This window comes from Lepidochelys olivacea (assembly GCF_965140295.1).
Source record: "Lepidochelys olivacea isolate rLepOli2 genome assembly, chromosome: 10".
Taxonomy (NCBI): Eukaryota; Metazoa; Chordata; order Testudines; family Cheloniidae; genus Lepidochelys; species Lepidochelys olivacea.
Window position 1 is genome coordinate 65,732,885 of NC_140420.1, and position 20,803 is coordinate 65,753,687.

The 20,803-nt window shown below is 40.2% G+C and overlaps 1 protein-coding gene across 1 annotated transcript in view; it reads right to left on the reverse strand.

Moving 5' to 3' along the window:
• FAM227B (family with sequence similarity 227 member B) overlaps positions 1-20,803 on the reverse strand; it is a 172,494-nt gene that overhangs the window by 149,592 nt on the left and 2,099 nt on the right. The window contains exons 2-8 of the mRNA XM_084640446.1: positions 15,778-15,831; positions 13,432-13,681; positions 9,181-9,248; positions 8,751-8,795; positions 5,176-5,280; positions 1,016-1,114; positions 57-158 (exon numbers count right to left, since the gene is read on the reverse strand). Coding sequence (XP_084496572.1) covers positions 57-158; positions 1,016-1,114; positions 5,176-5,280; positions 8,751-8,795; positions 9,181-9,248; positions 13,432-13,681; positions 15,778-15,828 — 720 coding nt within the window. The 5' untranslated portion in view covers positions 15,829-15,831. The remainder of the gene's footprint in view (positions 1-56; positions 159-1,015; positions 1,115-5,175; positions 5,281-8,750; positions 8,796-9,180; positions 9,249-13,431; positions 13,682-15,777; positions 15,832-20,803) is intronic.

A 20,803-nucleotide genomic window follows, 5' to 3' on the forward strand; every position in this document is an offset into this window, starting at 1 on the left:
AACTTGCCAAACTCATATAACTAATCATTGCAACTCATATGTTACCATACCATTACCTGAAAAAAAGCATCTTTAGTATTCCTGGGGACACATAGGAAAAGTGCCATGAAACTTTCTGCAATTCTGTCAAACAAGTAATCTTGATCTTCTTGATTAGGCTTAAAAGGAAAAATCAACATAAAATCAGAAACAGTTATGAATTAACATGATGATGGTTAGAATTTAGGTCCTGACTCATCAGGGTACTTATGCATGTGAGCAATTCCACTACAGATAATGTAATGACTTACATGTTTAAAGTTAGACCTCTGCTTAAATACCCTGTTGAACTGTGGTGCTAGTAATTTCTTGTAGCAGGTAATCTGATATGAGGAACAATACTGTAATCCATATTCCCAAAGTATTTTTACATTTTGCTGTATTCTTTCCACCCTTAAATTAACAGTTTTCTTAATGTATTGCGAAAGCTCTTGATTTGGCACAGCACTAAAACACATGCTTAATTTGAAGCATGTGTTTAATCCATCCCTATTAAGCACCACCTTAAATGTTGGGCTGACGAGCTGTACTGAGTCAAGGTAGCTCACAAACACAGTCATGTACTGTATGAATATTTTCCCTTGGCTCCTCAGTTATGTACATATTGATAGTGTCAGGTAACAAAAGTAGTGATATTTTTGCTTTATGTTCTTATATTTAATTATTTCAAAACAAAATCTTGCATAAATCTTAGCATCATTAAACAAAGTAAGCAAAGCGAAAGTAAACAGATAATTCTGGCTTAAAGTTTTATTTTAGTATTCAGTGATTTAAATCTTCTATCTTAAATGGCTCTTTGCAAGTAAAACGTATGTCCTCTGAGATCAGGTTAAAGTTAGACGTTTCATTCTGGACCTACATCTGCTCCTGTTGAATCTATCCAATCTATGAATCATGACTTTGTAAAACAAGAAATCTTTATTTTGTACATTTGATTAGAAGAGATGTAAGAATAACTTTTGTTATATGTTTATACCTTAAACTTTTGAAGAAACCACCACCAAAAACAATCCTGTAAAATAGCAATAGATGCTTCTGAGAGAAACAACTTTCGCCAAACTTTAAAAACTTCTCCCTGTTGAAACAAATTTTTTGTTTAATTTATCTATTCAGACTGTACAAATGCAAAAAGTTAAAGAGCGCAAGTGGTGCACTTCATAACAAAATCCAGCAGATAACAGAAAAATTTCTTAGATTCAGCAAACACGTGAAAAAAACCTCAAAAGGGAAATGCTTAGCTTTAAGTTGAAGAGAAGCATTTTCTTTCAAAATTATCCACTATTGAGTACAACACGGGGTACTCAAGTGGATACAATGAAAGCCTCATATTCTTAAATGCCAAGCATTTGCAGCTTGCATTGGCTTTGTCTGGAGATACAGATATTCAGCATATCTGAAACTCAGGTCCTAAATGTCTCAAATTTGGCACTCAGAAACTGAGATACACAAAATTAGTGAGGCCTTAGGTAGTGTTTGCATTTGAATCCTAAAAATGAGTTCAGCACAATGGCAATTTAAAAACAATACCTCAGAGTATAAGAGTACAGTTAGCCAAATCAATAAAGAAGATTCATATATAAGTTCCATTTATTCCCCTCTGCATCAGGTAACAGGTATAAATTATGAACTGTGCATGGCCCCTGTGCAGAAGTACTAGTGAGGTTTTAGAAATGGGTAGCTCTAAAGGGCAAGGTACACATTAACCAATGGTGCTGGAACTAGGGTGCTGGGGATGCGGCAGCACCCTCTGGATTGAAGTGGTTTCTATCATATACAAGGCTTACAGTTTTGTTCAATGGCTTTCAGCACCCCCACTATAAAAACTGTTCCAACACCACTGAAACTAGCCCCAAAATATTACAATTAATGTCATAAAAAGACATTAAAACTCACATAACGGTATTTTTTCAACACTCTTATGTGGAGTGCAATTGCAGTCTTCTAATTTTTTTTTCAAATGAGGCTGTTATTAAAAATTATTACATTACACAAATTGTATTTCTAAAGTTAATTTTTTGAAATAGTTGTTAAATCTGTTACTACCTGATAATAACTGAGGGATTGTAAATATTATGTAATTTATGTACTGAATTTTTCTGGAATTCATGCATTTTGACTGTGTCAGGTTTATTTATTATGGCAGCTATTAATTTCCTGTCATTTCCTGAAGGTAAAGTAGTATCAGTATGACAAAAAACAGACTTTTTGGAATTGGGGGTGGGACTAAAATTATGGTTTTTGAACTGTCCAAGTCATTTTTTGGTCTATATAGCAGGCTTTCTGACAGCACTGTGTGCCAAACATGCATTCATAAGTAACTTTTTTAAAAAAAATTTAAACTTTAGAAGTAATGTTCAGTCCCTCAACATATATAGCAGTATATTTCCTTTCGTAAAAGTTATTACCAGCTATTCAAAAGTATGACAGTTGACCTAAACACTTATTTGGGATAAGTCTTCAAAGGGTTATAAAAGGTTATAGCTCTGCAGCTCCCATTACAGTCTAGGGATGATTTAGATTAGATAATAGGAAAAAAACGGAACTATAAGGATAGTTAAGACTGGAAAAGATTATCAAGGGAGGTTGTATAGTTCTTGTCATTGGAAGTTTTTAAGAACACGCTAGACATACATCTGTCAGAGATGGTGTAGGTATTCGTAAACACTTGCACCTTCTTTGTGTCATCTGTTAGTACTGCTCGTTCCCTGTTAAGATTTACACTTTCCTTCATCTTACTTCTAATGTATTTATAGAACCTTTTTATTGCCGTTTATGTCCTTTGCTAGTTGTAACTCATTTTATGCCTCTCTGATTTTGTCCCTACATGCCTGTGCTCTTCTTTTGTACTTGTCCTTAGCAATTTGTCCTTGTTTTCACTCTTTGTATGATTCCTTTTTGATTTTCAGGGAATTAAAGAGCTCCTGATAAAGCTATATTTGTTTCTTCCCATCTTTACTCTGCTTTGGGATACTTTGCTAATACGGCTTTAATGTTGTCACTTTGAGAAACTGCCACCTGTCCTGAACTTCTTTTTCTCTTAGATTTCTTTCCCTTGGGACCTTGTCTACCAATTCTCTACGTTTGTTTATCCTCTTCTAAACAAAAGAGGCAGCGGGAGAGTCTACTGGTAAGCGGCATTGAAGCTTCACATGAAGGGCAGATTTTGAACACTGCGAATTTTGTTTCTTCCATATTGTTAGTGCTCCTCTAATGGATGGAGGGGAGAAGTCTAGCCGATAAATTAAATATCTCACACAAAAAATACCTAGTTTTGGTGCCAACTGGCAAAAAGACTAACTAAAACTATTCACTAAGAACTAACTAACTAACCGTAATAACTAACATTTGCACAGAGAAGCAAGTGGACACTGGAGGGGTTCCTTCTTGCTGCCACAGGAGGTAAGAAGGAACTGAGGGACAGCAGGGATCACTCCACCTTTTATGTTCTTGAGTGGGAGGTGCAAAAACATCTAGCAGGCACAGCCCTATTGGGCACTACTGCCCAAAAGAATCCCATTTGTACAAATAGGGTGCATATGTACCAAGAGTAGAATCCATGTGCACAATCTTTTGGAGAAACAAAGGGCTTGTCTTCACTTAACTGTTCACTCGAGGTGTACCTCAAGTTTTTTCCTAACCTGATTCCTGTACATAAACACAAACCTCTAGCTCAAATTAAGTGGTGCTTTAAATTTGAGCTAGATAGCATAGAAGATAATTTTGGTATGTACGTGTTAAAAGTTGCGTGCTGCAGCGCTAGTAATGCAATGGGATGCAGGAACTTGAATTACAACTCATCAGCTTCTAACAGAATCACTCTGATAATCCGATCACCCTCTGTAGTTTGAATGGTGTTTCCCAGTACGATCATTCTCACTTCCCTCTCACTTGAGCTTGGCAATTATCAGGACCCCACTTACAGGGCTGGGGTTGAGGCCAGGGTCAGGGTTATAAGGGACATGGTCTGAGTTCAGCCTAGAGGGTTCAAGGCCAGAAACAGCAGTCAAGTGTCACACCATAGGATCAGGTTGGAATCAAGGTCAATGAGTTGCACCATGTTAGATTCAAGTGAGTCAGCCAAAGTACAGTTAGTAGAACAGAGGCAGGGCAAGATGACAGTAATGGAGCAGGAACCAAGACAAGGTGAGGAGTTAGGAGCAGAGCAGGGGACCAGGAACCAGAAGCAAGGCTTGGCATCAGGAGCAGGACTAGGGCCAGGAACCATCAGTGAGGCAATGGATCAAGAGTGTGTTGCAGGGTCTGTTTGCAGCAGCAAGCTGGAAATCCACTGAGTTGCACAGACAGCCTCCAGATGTTTTCCCTAGGGCAATTAGAGAACACAGTAGGCTCTGCCAGTCAGGACCTCCATGGGTGAGAGCTCCAGTGGAGCTTGAACCCATAGGGCTCATAGGCTGCTGTTCCCTGCTTCGCTAGACTTGTAGTTTGGCTGTGTGGACAAGGCAGCCACCCAGCAGCCTGCAAACCTGGGTTCCAGGTCCATGGATCCTCACTGCAGGAGTCCTGTAGACAATAGCCTCATGCCCTACACAGGCCTAATTCATTCTCTGAGCACTGTCCATCCTGTGCACTGAATGAGACATGGATCCTGTGCAAAAATACCATGTAATCATGTAATTAAAGACTATACTATAATGCATATATAAAAGGAGGCTGAATTAAGGTTATATAGGCAACCCTAATTCTGGCATTTTGGCCCACATCCCTAAAGGTATTAAGATTCCTAACTCCTATTAATTTTAATGGGAGTTAGGTGCCTAAATACCTTTGAAGATCTGAGGCTTCCTAACTTCTGAGTCCTTGACTTTGCAACTCTAATGTTATTTTAATGTATTTTCCCTCCAATATAAGAATAGATCAGGTTTGAGACACAAGAAAAAGCTTTGAGGGGAAACGTTCATCGCTGCTGCCTGAGTTGAGCCGGTTGTGTGTATAAATAATGGACTTCAGTGTCTAGATTTCTCAATCTGGCATCTTTCATGAATTAAAAAAAACCTAAAGAAAAAATGGAATATGACCATTTTAAAATATACACTTATTTAAGATATAAACCATGAAGATTTGGTGCTATTTTATGTTATCAGTTTCTATTTAGCAAACAGGAGTAAAGTTACATACTTTGAAATTGTGAGCTTTTATAACCAAGTCCCAAAGTTTTGCTGCTTCCAAGTGTCTTGGTAATTCTGTAAGCTGTTTTAACTTGAAACCTGGGTATCTATAATTCTAAAAGGAAAAAATGTTTAATTACTGATTATTACCTTAAGGGTCTCCTGGTAGTTTTTCTTTTTTTGCTGAGAACATATCACTTCAAATGTATCCACCATATATTTTTTCTAAACTGAATTTGAAGGCACTTACCCCACAATGGAAATGTTCCATTGTTGGGAATCCCATTTTTTCAGTAGTATTTTCTTTACCGATTGCTTTCTCTGATTGTCTAGATTCAGTGAGAGGTCCAGGTATCAATCAGTCAAGGTACAGCAAGAAATTGCTGCCTGATCATTAGTAAATGTTTTGCATCCCTATGGTTCTGTCTCAAAAATTACTTCCCCCACAAGATATAGGGTAAAACCCTGTCAAGGTGTTTTGCTTTGTTTTTTTTATTTAAGTCAGTAGTTCAGTTTGAGATCATATTTTGCCATTTCCCAGACCCTGCCTTCATTTCCTTGTTGAAGCTAGTCACTGCAGAGTCATTCTGTTAATTGTATGGCAAGTGCATACTAGATAGTGTCCCAGCAGAGGCTATGGACATAGCTAAGAAAACAATTCTCCTTCTCCCTGACATCACCCTCGTATAATTTGAACATTCTGTATGTTTTTTATTACACGCTAGGAAGTGGGTCAGTTTGTATTTCAGAGTACAGAAAGCAAAATAAAAATAAGAAGAATGCTTAGAATTTACATAGCACTTTATGTGTTCAAAGCTCTATGCAAATTTACCACTCTATACAGACAGATTGTAGATCAGGATAGGTTGTAGATCCTTGATGATGCGTTGGAGAGGTTTTAGTTGGGGGCTGAAGGTGACGGCTAGTGGCGTTCTGTTATTTTCTTTGTTGGGCCTGTCCTGTAGTAGGTGACTTCTGGATACTCTTCTGGCTCTGTCAATCTGTTTCTTCACTTCAGCAGGTGGGTATTGTAGTTGTAAGAATACTTGATAGAGATCTTGTAGGTGTTTGTCCCTGTCTGAGGGGCTGGAGCAAATGCGGTTGTATCATAGAGCTTGGCTGTAGACGATGGATCGTGTGGTGTGGTCTGGGTGAAAGCTGGAGGCATGTAGGTAGGAATAGCGGTCAGTAGGTTTCCCGTATAGGGTGGTGTTTATGTGACCATCGCTTATTAGCACCGTAGTGTCCAGGAAGTGGATCTCTTGTGTGGACTGGTCCAGGCTGAGGTTGATGGTGGGATGGAAATTGTTGAAATCATGGTGGAATTCCTCAAGGGCTTCTTTTCCATGGGTCCAGATGATGAAGATGTCATCAATATAGCGCAAGTAGAGTAGGGGCATTAGGGGACGAGAGCTGAGGAAGTGTTGTTCTAAGTCCGCCATAAAAATGTTGGCATACTGTGGGGCCATGCAGGTACCCATAGCAGTGCTGCTGATTTGAAGGTATACACTGTCCCCAAATGTGGGGACAGAGCCAGAAGAGTACCCAGAAGTCACCTTCTACAGGACAGGCCCAACAAAGAAAATAACAAAACGCCACTAGCGTCACCTTCAGCCCCCAACTAAAACCCCTCCAACGCATTATCAAGGATCTACGACCTATCCTGAAGGACGACCCATCACTCTCACAAATCTTGGGAGACAGGCCAGTCCTTGCCAACAGACAGCCCCCTAACCTGAAGCAAATACTCACCAGCAACCACACACCACACAACAGAACCACTAACACAGGAACCTATCCTTGCAACAAAGCCCATTGCCAACTGTGCCCACATATCTATTCAGGGGACACCATCATAGAGCCTAATCACATCAACCACATTACCAGAGGCTCGTTCACCTGCACATCTACCAATGTGATATGTGCCATCATGTGCCAGCAATGCCCCTCTGCCGTGTATATTGGTCAAACTGGACAGTCTCTATGTAAAAGAATAAATGGACACAAATCAGATGTCAAGAATTATAACATTCATAAACCAGTCGGAGAACACTTCAATCTCTCTGGTCACTCGATTTCTGATCTCAAAGTGAGTATCCTTCAACAAAAAAACTTTGAAAACAGACTCCAAGGAGAGACTGCTGAATTGGAATTAATTTGCAAATTGGATACAATTAACTTAGACTTGAATAGAGACTGGGAGTGGTTGAGTCATTATATTAAGTGAAACTATTTCCCCTCGTTTATTCCTCCCCCGCACTGTTCCTCAGACGTTCTTGTTAACTCCTGGAAATGTGCTGGAAATGGCCCACCTTGATTATCACTTCAAAAGGTTTTCTCTCCCCCCACCCCACTCTCCTGCTGGTAATAGCTCATCTTAAGTGATCACTCTCCTTGCAATGTATATTTTTTCATGGTCTGTGTGTATATATAAAATCTCCTCACTGTACTTTGCACTTTATGCATCCGATGAAGTGAGCTGTAGCTCACGAAAGCTTATGCTCAAATAAATTGGTTAGTCTCTAAGGTGCCACAAGTACTCCTTTTCTTTTTGCGAATACAGACTAACAGGGCTGCTACTCTGAATACCATTTTTGTGAGCTAAGTGGGTTCTGATCTAGTGATGTCAACAAAATTACTCGTGCAACTCCGGTGAACAGGTTTTGGCCCTTAACTTTAGAGAAATCTCAGAAGAACAGAGAACCTGATTTGCTATTTTTACATGTATCAGTAATATTTTTCTTAACTTAATTAGCTCAGTTATAAATACATTATTGTGTTGTCACAGAAGTTTAGATCTGTTCTTATTTCATACGATCTCCATTAAATTTGCTCAGTTAATATTTTAGTGCTTAGTTTCACAACACTGACACCTACCACTAACTTTATTTATGTAAGTAATCACATTGATGCCTCAAATGGAGCAGTCAGACTCCCTGACTGTCCCAGTGGTGCCTTGTGTGCTCTTACCAGTCAGATTTGGTTAAAGGCTCCTTTAACTTATGGCAGGAGCAGAAGCAGACTCATAGGTGGCTGGAGAAAATATTCTTGGGGCAGGGAGGCTCAGCAGGGGCATATCCATGAGTGGGCCTAGGTGGGCTATGGCTCACGCAGTTAGCACCTGAGTAAGCCCTCCATCATACCAGTAGTGAAGGAGCTCCTTCTGGCAGAGATCAATTTTGGGGAGACTGAGTCCCCTCTATCGTTAGCTACTCACTGCCTATAAGCAGCCCCAGGAACCAGGAGAATATAAAACTGACACACACCCACTTTTGCTTCCCCCATAGGTTCTTCATTAAGCACACCTTAGAAAGATCCAAAAATTAGGCCCCAAGTATTCATACATGACATGTCAATTAAATCAAATTAAATCAACACACTCACACCATATTTGGATTTTCCATTATGCTGTATATCTAAATGTATATCATTAATAAAAATAATATTGAATCTTTAATATATATATTTGTGGCCTAATTCTGTACTCTTTTCTTTCCCTAAATTGCCACTAATTTAAACACTATTGACACAATATATTGGTTTGATATAATACTGTAATCTACTTTATATGCTTAGCAAACTTACCTTTACATTTTTTCTGCTTGATTCTTCAGTGATATATTTATCAATCTGAAAAATGTTTTAAACAAACATTCAAAACTAATGTTAAATGCACTTCGTACTATGAATTAAACATCTTGTATTCTCAGATGAAGGAAAACACTTTCAGCTGATGACATATTACAAGTCAGAACTTAAAATAGCCCAAGTATGACTTCAAATTGAAAAACATGGCCTGTGACACTCAAAGGCTTTAGGTCTTATCTACATTACAGAATACTGTGTGACAATATAAAGAACTATCATATTTTTGAGTAGGTTTATCTGTGTGATTATATAGGGTAGGCCACAGTCTCAGTCTAAGATACAAGATAGAGGCCCCTTTGAAAATTTGGTCTTCACTGTCTACACCTGTAACAGAATGAAAAAAAAAAACGTAAAATAAATAGTATACCTTTGTTTTCCTCATCTTGCCTGTTTGAATCGAAATTTCTTCTGAATCAATACGTTGAGTATCAGTGGCTTAAAAAAAAAAAAGAGTAAGATTTAGCAACAAAATAGTCATCTCTGTTTTTTCAGCTTCAGGACAAATTCAAGATCTTGACCAAACTAAGGCTCCAAACATGGAAATACTTATGTGCTTAACTTTATTCAGTATGTAGTCCTACTGACTCATCTTTGAGATGAATAGTAGGCTCAGTAAGACTCACATTTCCTTTATGTATATCTCATCTTCTGTTTAAGAACTACATTTGTGGAGGACGTGACAGGCTGAAGTCTCATTCTTGCAAAGACGTTTGTATATACAGTACTTTACTCATACAAAGTTAAGCTCATGCACAAGTTTTTACAGGATCAGGGCCTAAGCTTGTTCCTTTTTATTCTAAATTGACACTGGACACATGCATTTGCAACTGGAAGTTAAGGGTTACACTTTAACTGAACAAAATGAACACTTTAATACACTGTGAGCAAACTGCTGTTAAGAGTCATTGCCCATGTCTAACACCTCCAGCATATTCACTTTATAAATTTAAAAAACACATTATCCAATTGCATCTATTTTGCACCTATTTGTTCTTTATCAGATGGAATAAAGAGGAGAGTCCACCCCTAGAACTTAAGGGGAGTGGTACCTTTCTTTTAAGTTTCTGACATTCGGGGGAGTTTGCACAGCTGTGGAATTCTGTGGTATTTATGAGTTCTTTACAATTAATGTTTTTTGACTCACAATACCAACACGAGGAATTAATCCAATTTTACAAATAGAGGACTGAACCGCAGAGTGATTAAGGGCTTGTCTACATGGTGGGGTAATGCACTCTGTGGGACTTTGATTTCTAAAGCACACTAACATGCTGCACATTAATTGGTCCATGTAGACCCTGCAGGTGCACACTAAAGGTTCCTAGTGCTCTTTTAAAGCATACTAACAGGGTCTACATCGACCACTTAATGTGCAAAACTTTGGTGAGCTTTAGAAATCACAACCTGATAGAACACATCACCCTACTGTGTAGACAAACCCTAAGTGCCCAGCCCCATGCTTAACCAGAAGATTATCCTTGTGGGGTTGGGGGAGGGGGAGAGGGAAGAAGCATGAGGCATTAGTGTTTAATGCCTTGTCATCAATTGTCATCCATGAACTTTTACTGAATTTCCACCATGTAAACCTTTACTTCATACTTTGTACTTTTCTTGCCATTTTGCAGGGCACAAAACTCAACTACCACATATTATTCAGAAAAAATACCACTTCCAAAAAGTATCATTAGTTGCAGCTTAGGAAGTGTTGACTATCTGCTTTGATATAATTTGTAACTACCTGCGTGATACTTTTGGGTCAAACAATGCTTTTCAGAACAATGTCTCTGTTAGGAAATAGATATTCAGGCCTGTCTGTAAAGGCCTATACTCTAAGAATTTAGGTGTACTCTTATCACTTGGCTAGTTATAGAGGTATAAAAGAAAGAATCAAAATCACTGTCTGCTGGTGTAAGGTCCTTCTCTTACTGTGACAGTCTGAGGCCCTGTTCTTAGGCTAAGGCCTTTGGCTAAGCAACAGAGGCAGCCATAAGCTGGGAAGCGACGGTCACATCCTCACATTCCAACCTAGTCACATTGAAATAAGGTGCTATTGGGCTGTTAGGAATACAGTCCTGTCCTGATAATGCCTATCACCTCCAGAGAAAGGGAAGTGCCTAGAAAATGTAAAAGAAAACTTAGCTTGATAGCATCCTGTCTGGCAAGAACTCACTTATCAATAGCTGGGATGTGAAATCCTCACTTCTGTATTGTTTTGTCATTATAGTTCCCACTTTGCTATTGTTTGTCTGTATAATCTCTGTCTGGTTCTGTGATTGTTCCTGTCTGCTGTATAATTAATTTTGCTGGGTGTAAACTAATTAAGGTGGTGGGATATAATTGGTTACATAATCATGTTACAATAGGTTAGGATTGGTTAGTTAAATTTCAGGAAAATGATTGGTTAAGGTATAGCAAAGCAAAACTCAAGTTTTACTATATAGTCTGCAGTCAATCAGGAAGTGAGGGGGAGGAATGGGAACAGGGAATGGGGGTGGGGAAATTGGAATCATGTTTGGCTAAGGGCCGGAATGGGAACAGGGACACAGGTGTAAGGCTCTGTGGTGTCAGAGCTGGGAAGGGGGACACTAAGGAAGGAAACTGAAATCATGCTTGCTGGAAGTTCACCCCAATAAACATCGAATTGTTTGCACCTTTGGACTTCAGGTATTGTTGCTCTCTGTTCATGCGAGAAGGACCAGGGAAGTAAGTGGGTGAAGGAATAAGCCCCCTAACAGTCTCTGACTTAACAGAATACAGCAGTTAAGTACATGTTCAAGTACTCTGCTGATTTGGGACTAATTTTAGGGATTCAGTGGCTGGCTCCACTCAGTCACTTTTAAGTAAGTGGCAAGCTTTCTTTCAACAGTTTTTCCATAGTTTTATTGTTGTTAGCACCTCATAATGTCATTGCAATGCCTAATTTAAAATAAATTTTAGCAAACAAACCAATTCAGGATCTATTAAGCAAGAAGTCACGAATGAAACAATTGTAGCATGGGAAAACAAAACAAAACTTTTTTCAAAAGTTAGGGTGCTTGAAGACCTGAAATTCATAAATCAAAATATTTGAAGAAAATGATAATATATTGTATATCAGGTAGCCCAATAGGATACAATGAGCATTCCCAGACTTTGAAAAATCAGGATGAATTTATATATAATTGTGTGGATATATCTTAGGAAATACTATAACTAATATTCAAAGAGTGTTCATCAGAAAAATAATAAAATAACATTTTTCTATGTACATGGAATTGAGTATTTTGTCATTGCAGTGAAGAAGCCAAGCAGAAATAATTAGATTTCAGCTCACAGATAAATTAATAAATCAATTGACAATCCTACTGTATCTACAATATCAGGACCACATCTCCCAGGAAATTCCAATATATACATAATGCAGAAAATAATACTGAAATCAGTTTACTAATATTTTCAAGGTACAAAATTTCATAAAATAGTAAATATAGAAGATAAATACTGGACAAGATTCTCAGCTAATGTGTACTGGCATATCTCTACTGAAGTCAATATCAGTTTATCTAGTTAAATATTCAAACACAATTATTTAGTTGCAATAATGATATCCCTGCAGCCATAGCAATTCAAGGTACAATCAGCTAAGCTACTTCTAAGGAAAACCAATGTGCTACAGGTGCTGATGATTCAAGAAGTGGCCCTCCCCTTTCTAACCCACTATTGAACCAGAGGCCCAGCATGGACTGACAATGCATTGCTGGAAGTGTCTTTAAGATGAGATGTAAAGTTCAGGTTCTAATCAACTGTGGTGACTAAAGACAACACTTTCAGCCAGAGGGTATTTTTTGTGTTCACTTATCTGCTGCAGTTTCCACGATATGCATCTGAGGAAGTGAGCTGTAGCTCACGAAAGCTTATGCTCTAATAAATTGGTTAGTCTCTAAGGTGCCACAAGTCCTCCTTTTCTTTTTGCGAATACAGACTAACACGGCTGCTACTCTGAAACTTATCTGAGCCTCACTGATTGCACCAAAGGAATGCATATATATTTTGTGTAGGTGAATTGTAAGTATCCATTTACTCCCTTCCCCCTGAAGCAGGTGGACCGGGAAAACAGTTAATTGGCAGAGCCTTGGCTCCACATTCCCAGTGCATCAGACAATGTAGCTGAACTAGTGTAGGGTTATTGTAATTTGTTGTAAGTATAGGAAACAAGAAAGGAATTATGCCTCTTTGAGGCACAGGGACTCCCTGGACTACTCCTACAGTGATACATCTTATGCATATGTTTCCCAGAACTACTCCTGAGGCTACACCTTATGCACCATCCCTTACTCAAGGCTATACATGAAGATACAATCTAGCCCTATTGAACACTGCATGATCATTTTCTACTGTTCAAGTTTCATTCTACTTTATTTCACTGGATGTTTATCCAATTCTCTGTCTATATATACACACTGCCTTCCTCCCCCACCTCCCCCATACTAGACAGCATGCTCTCACATCTATTTCCAAAAACTGAAACTTAATCACAAGGGCTATGCCAGAATTTAAACATTGGGAAATGAATTAAATTACTTCATTCACCTTTCAACCGTCATTCCCAGTAGTAATAACTAAAATAATTGCCCATTACTTTGCTCTAGTGAAACACGATGGTCATCTTCCTCTGTTGGTCTTTGTTGAAAAGAAAATATTTTTTCAGCGTGTTCCTTCAATTCAGTTGTGCACTCATTTATTCTCTTCTCCAAATCTGAGACAAGGCTGATTTGTACTGGAGCATTTTCATACAGAAACTTAGAAATAGCATCAAATGAATAGTTATTTCTTAATTTGTCCACCAAAGGACGATCTTCATCTAGAAAGGGAAATCTTGGCCAATCATCCTGCAATAATTACATGTTAAAAATAATTACTCATAAGCATAATCAAAAATGTTAAAATAAAATTAAGACTCAATCATATGTGACATTTATATTTTTAAAATGCATTACAGTTCCAGTACAAACACACTTTTCCTATTCATTTTAATGACCTCTAATTTTGACATCATTGTTTAAAGGACTCTAATTTCTTCTTATGTTGAATAGTGCACTCACATTTGGTTACATCAGTCAGCAAAAAAAAGGAATGGGCCAGAGAAGGGCAGAACAAATTCACGTTGGGAGAAGGGCTTTATACAAGGACTAATTAACAAGACTAGGACTTTTTAGTTTGAAAAGGAGACATCATGCATGGAAGAGTTATCATGGTTCTAAGGACACAAATAAAGTCCTTTGTAATTTATGTTCTCTGAAAGTATAGTAATGTCTTCTATCTGTGGTGCATGCCCTTGGAAGCAGAAGCACGGATTAAGGTACTCAATCCAGAAAAGCATTTAAAACTAGTGCTTAATTTAAGGCAAGTATTTAATCCCATTGAAGTATTTAAAATTACCCATGGGATTAAGTACTTTGCTGGAACAGGGATTAAATGCTAAAGTGTACAATCATAATAAATTGATGACGACTATACCAGATTGGACAGTGTTCAACCCCAGAGTAAACAGTAGACATGTTCTAATCCAGAGATCGGCAATCTTTGGCACGCGGCCCATCAGGGAACTCTGCTGGCAGACCAGGACGGTTTGATTACCTGCAGCGTCCACAGGATCAGCCGATCGCAGCTCCAACTGGCTGTGGTTCGCCATTCCCTCAGCCTACACCAATTCCCACAGGCCCCATTGGCCTGGAATGGTGAACCGCGGCCAGTTGGAGCTGTGATCGGCTGAACCCGTGGATGCAGCAGGTAAACAAACTGGCCCGGCCCACCAGCAGAATTCCCTGGTGGGCCACATGCCAATGGTTGCCGATCCCTGTTCTAATCTGTTAATAGTGTTGCTCCTTTTGACCTGAGCTGTTAGCCAAAAATGTGGGGTCCAGTATGTTGTTGCAGTTAGGAGGAGAAGGGGGTGATAGGTATTTCTTTCATGCAGTTTTGTATATTTACAAAGAATGTATGAAGTTCTGTGTCTCTGAATGCAGAAGCAATCAAATAGCAGGAAACAGCTTTCTTTGCTCACAGTACAAAGAGCACTCTTTTCACGCTACACCCCAACCCAAAAACCTTGCCCCAGAAATCCCACTGTGCTTTCATTATCTCCTTCAGGCTGCCTCTCCCTCAGTCTTTCCCTGGTTTATGTCTCCCATCAACCCACCCCAAAATAATACTCAACAAAAGCTCCTGGGTGGGTTCACATACTTATTTTCTCTTCGCTGGGGGCCTATCCTTACAGTTATGTTAACTGAAGGGTGAATTCACACCTGTCAATCTCAAATGAGGTTTTAACTCAACCCATACAAGGTTTCACCCAGATATCAAACTAATCATCCCCTGTAACGAATAGATATCAGTCCATTGCAGTGTTCTCTCTCTCCAAACAAGAATGGATGATTGGCTGAAGCATCACTAGTAATCAGTCTTAATATGGAATGATTTGGTGGTATACAGTTTGTAGAATTTACAGGGAGATCAGGAAAATCTCCCCTATAAGCTTATCAATGCAAGACAAGGTAGAATGGCTAGAATAAGCAAAACTGATCATTCCCCCTTTCACAGTTACCAGAACTTTTTGTCTTTGGGTTTACAGCCTTGCCTTGTTGTTATGGTAATAAAATTGTGGCCTTGTCATCTATTTTAAACAAGGCATGAGTCAGTGCTCTCTCAAGCATGCCCCCCACAATAAAACAGGAATTACTGCTACAACAGACACAAAACTTCCTCCACGGCCTATCTATGAAAAAAATGCAGGTTAACAACAGAAGTGCTGTTCTCTGGAAAGTTTGCCATTTCTACAAAGCACTTAGTTTTCACTGCCCACGTTCAAACTTGGTTTTCAATATTTATATTCATATGGCTTTTCCTCAAGGCCTTGTTCTTGCATGTTTACTCCACCACACAAACACACACACGAGTAGTTAAAATAATAAGCATTTCTACTTACCAATTTCTGAGACTGTAAGAATTCTTCAAAAGTACCAGGAGGCCCTTGCATTTTCTATCAACATACAAATATGAATTACTCTTATAAAAATACCTTATAAAATTAAGATAGAATTTAAGGTACTATTCTTAGTAAACAAAGCAAACACCATGATGTATACAGTATATGCTCATTAGTTAGCACTAATAAATGAGAGTGTTACCAAATTTTGATAATTAATAAACATGAGAACAAGTGTGAAGACAAGAAAGGACACAGCATCACAAAAATGTAGTCTTTCATGTATTTTGACTAGTGTGAAATATTTATAAACAACACTTTTTAGTATATTAATATATATACTGTAATATACTTTGTAAAAGTAGGAAAGTCTCTTAGTATGATAATCTGTATTGTTCTTAACAATTCAATTTTTGCTTAGAAGTGAGGAGAAGTATCACGTTTTCAGATTAGCAAGTAGTCCCATATAAATCAACCCATTGACATTTCCTGAGTTTAGGGCAATTAAAAACTCAATCATAATTTTAAAAAAGTCTGGGCAGAAAACTAGTCTGAGAAATCTTTTAGAAAAGTTATGTCACTGAAAATAGGGGCCTGGTATGGGTCACCACTGACAATGCCAGATTCGGGACAGACTGCAAGAAATAGGGCAGACACCTCCCAAAACTGGTGGTTTATTCTATAATTAGATTTCACAAAGCTAGTATCACCACATTGGTAAGCAATAAGTCGAAACAAGAAGCCCGTAAGCATTCCAGCCCCTGGCTTCTTTCTTAGTTAACTGGACTTTTATGATATAATGATTATTAAAATCAAAATACCACACACAGGGTTCTTCCAATCCCAAAGGACCAGCCACTATCCCCAGGTCAATATAAACACTTCAGGATCTCACCAAAATACCATGCTACAGTCAATATTTAGTAAACTAACTGAAGTTTTATTAAGAAAAAATGAAAAGAAGACAGCTATTAAATGGTTAAAGTGAATCATATATTTTACAATTGATTTCAGAGCCTGTAGATCAGAATATATTGAGTCCAGTTGTTCAGCATAGGTGTAATGTCTGATAAGTCTGTTTTAGTGTCAGACTCCTTTTGTAAGTTTGTCAGGGTTTAGGCAGAATAGATTTGGGGAGTCCTATCTTGCATTTGGAATAGCACCCTGAATAGCATCTAGAAAGACCAGAGCTACCAGATCTTGCCCAATGCTTCTCTTTTTATAGCTGAAACAGGCTAGAAAGCTGACCATCGTCATCCCTACGTGGGATCTTCCTTTGATGAAGAATGAAGCAATACAGAAAGCTTGTGGTCCTCAGTATGACCCATGCTTCCGTTGATGGGCCACTCAATTGCTGCAGCCATTCAAAACTACTAAGGTGGTTTACAAGTGTTTTTTCAATGCAATTCAACAAGCTTTAGATGGTAATGTTATTGACACAGGCTATTTTAGTAAGCTTCATCTCAAAGTTAAATACAGGTTTTTCATCTACTAACAATTGAGTATAGTTGCATATATAATGTAAAGGCAATATAGAATTACAGGATATGAAAAGGATTTAGCCTCTACAAGCTAATTTGGCTACATTGGTAAACTTTCAACAGGATATAGATAACCACAGACAAACACATTTAGCATCTACTCTTGATTTTTATCAATACAAGCGAATGGGCTTATGTTTATCAGCCTAATTAACATCTCTTTGATACCCACACACAATCGCAATGCCTCTTGACATGGCTTTAAGAGTCATAGCCAGGTGAACTGCCTGTTGCTTTCACTCCAAGCTGGCATGCTTACACCTACTCCCCACAGTGCTCCTTGGCTGTGGCTCTGCATGCCTCTTGGTGGCACTGTAGGAGCATCAGCTGTCGATGGGCTCTGCAGACCAAGTTCTAATGATCCCTGAATCCTTACATCATCCTCCACTTCAGGGCCCCTTCTTCTGGGTGAGTGCTGGACCTGGTTAATCCAGCTGGTTTTGATGAAGCCTTTTTACCAGGTCAGGGGCATGGACATAGGCAGCGGGCTCCCAGGAGCATTCATTGGGCCCATTGCCCTCCCAATCAGTTAGGTAGCACAGTCTCGCCCTCTGCAGTTTAGACTTGAGGATAGAGTGGCCTATATATTCCTCGTGCCCATGGACCTTGATTGGCAGGGGCAGCTGTTGGGACCAATCGGGAAAGCAGTACTCTTTGTAAGGCTTCAGGTGGGATACATAGGAAATGGTATGTACCTTAAGAGATCAATGGAGCTGTAATTTGAAGGTGACAGGATTGATTTACTGAAAAATCTGGAAGAGTTCAAGAAACTGGTGGTCTAGAAAGGATTTGTAGTCCCTTTTTGCATCTTTGAGATGGTCCTTAAGCTCCTCCTGGATACGGTGAATTTGCTAGATCCAGTCACCAGCTGCTGGGTCCAGGGAGGCCTCTGGCAAGGCTGGTTGGAAGCAAGGGTGGAAACCCTAATTGGCAAAGAAGGGACTCTGCCCCATGGAGGTGAGGTTGGTGATGTTGTATGAGAACTTAGCATAAGGAAGGAGGGAGAGTCAGTTGTCTTGATGGTAGCTGACAAAACACTTTAGGTATTGCTCTGACACTTGATTCATGCTCTCCATCTGCCCATCTATCTGGGGTAGTATGTGGAGGAGGTAAAAGCACAAACATCCATTAGCTGGAGCACTTCATGCCACAAAAGTGAGACAAACTGTGGACCCCAGACTGAGGTGATACAGGTGATACAGCCTGGAAGTCCATGAACACAGAGTACATGAACCACTAGGAGCTCATTTTTAGGTGTTTTAGGTGTTTCAGCAGAGGGCAGGCAGGGATGAAGTGCACCATTTTGGTCAGTTGGTCTACAACAGTCAAAACCATGGTGTGGCCATCAGAGGCAAGGAGTTCTGATATCAAGGATGATTGAGGCCCAGGCTCTAGGCAGGATCTCCAGGGGTACTAGGACATCAAGGGGCATAGTACAGGGTGTCTTGGTGCACACCCTCTGGTCACAAGAGTCAATGTCATCCCGGACTTCAGATTGCATAAGAAGGCCACTAGAACAAAGGAGAAGCTGTGCGGAACAACTTAAGGTGGCCAAAGTGGTGTCATGGCAGAGATGGAGCACTTCTAGACAGGGGCACCTTGTTGGAACATATATGCACCCATGAAGGTAGGTGATGCCATCCTGTGTGGCACATAGCATTTTGGTTCTGGACCTCATTTGATCAGGATGTCCTGTTATTTCCTGGAATAATGGATTGCTCCACAAAGCAGAATGGATTAGATCAAGGAGGTCTCGGCATATTGTGGCACTAAGGAAGCTGTGAGGCTTTAAGAGACAGGGTGGTTGTTGGTTAGGTTCCTTGCCCTCCTCCCCCTTTCGGGATAAGGTGTCAGCTTTCCCATTCCTGGTTGGAGATAAGTGATGGCGAAATCAAACAGAGAGAAGAATAATGCCCCCCTGAGCCATCTTTGGTTCAAGGGTCAAGGCAAAGACATGTCCTGGTTAATGCTTAATTTGTAATGAAAAAGGTGCTGGGGCTCAACAAATAGGTGCTGGGGCTCAAGCAATTTTTTACATTCAAAACTGATGTAGCAAGCCCAGAGGTGCTGGGGCTAATGAACTGCCAAGCCTAGAAGTGCCAGGACTCAGCCCTGGCAAGCCCTGGCACAAATTAAGTGCTGGTCCTGATGCTCTGCAATAAAAACATAGATTATTGTGCCATTGCCATTCATTTTCTTTCAGGGTCAAGTGTCAGTGGCCCACATCAAACTGCATTAGTTCCTAGCTGGGCCCTGGGGTTTCAGTGTGCCCTCTTCTCCTCCTTTCGCTCATGCAGCTGGTTGTCAATGTGGAGAGAGAGGTCAATGAGTGCTTCAAAGTGGGTCGGGGTCTCAATGTGGGCTAGGTCATCCTTTACTTCCTCACTAAGTCCACACTGAAAATGGTGTAGTTGGGCTGCCTTGTTCCACTCACTGCCAGCAGTGAGTCACTGGAACTAGGCAGCATATGAGGCAGCTGGACCTTGGTGGAGCCTTTGTAGTGCTGCTTCCACTGAGGAAGTATGGTGAGGGTCATCAAAATTTGCAGAAAATGCTTTCAGGAAGGCATTCCAATCTGTTAACACTAGGCTGTTTCACTCCAGCAGCAGGGAGGTCCAATCCAACACTTCTCCAGCAAGCAAACTGATCACTATTTCCCACCCTGGCTTGGTCTGTGGGATACATTCAAGGGCAGCGCAGGAAATGGAGACAAAGTTGGTTCAGGAACACTAGAACTTCTGGTGGTTCCCATCAAAATATTTGGGTAGTGGTACCGTGGGGACCTGTTCAGAGGGCAGTGGCCCAACCCATGCCCGAAGCACAGAATTCCCTTCCTGGGATCATGCAAACTGCTCACAGAATTTCTGATTTTCTGCTAGGAGCTGCACCACTTACGACTGCAGCAGATGGTTCTTGATTTGGAAATGTGCGACCTGCTCCTGAAGATCTGGTATCCCATGGGGTCCAGAGGCTGTTGGTAGACCTACCCTTCCATATCCCTGTGAAGGAGCTCCCACAAAAGGGTTGGAAGTGGGTCTGGGTAAACTGCAAGGGACCAGGACATAGGCAGTCTTGCCTAGTGGTCACAGCTGGGCTGGAATCCACATGTCAGGGACAATAGTCCATGAGCAATTGCTAGAGCCAGGTTCAATAAGCAAGAGTCAGGGTCAAAGTCAGGCCGGGGTCAGAGACCAGAGGTAGTACCAGGCTGGAATTAGGAGGCAGGAATCAGGGTCAGCATCAGGCTGGAGTCAGAGACTGGAGATCAGAAGTACTACCAGGCAAGAGTCAGGCTGAAATCAGAGAGCAGACATACTCAGCTTGGAGTCAGGCTGGGATCAGAGGCTGGAGACCAGGAGACAATGTGCGGTCTAAAGTCACAGCAAGCCTGAAGTCTATGTGGTTGCCCAGACAACTTCATTGGACATCCTCTAGGGTTAAATAGCGCAGTGGCTCTCAATCTTTCCAGACAAATGTATCCCTTT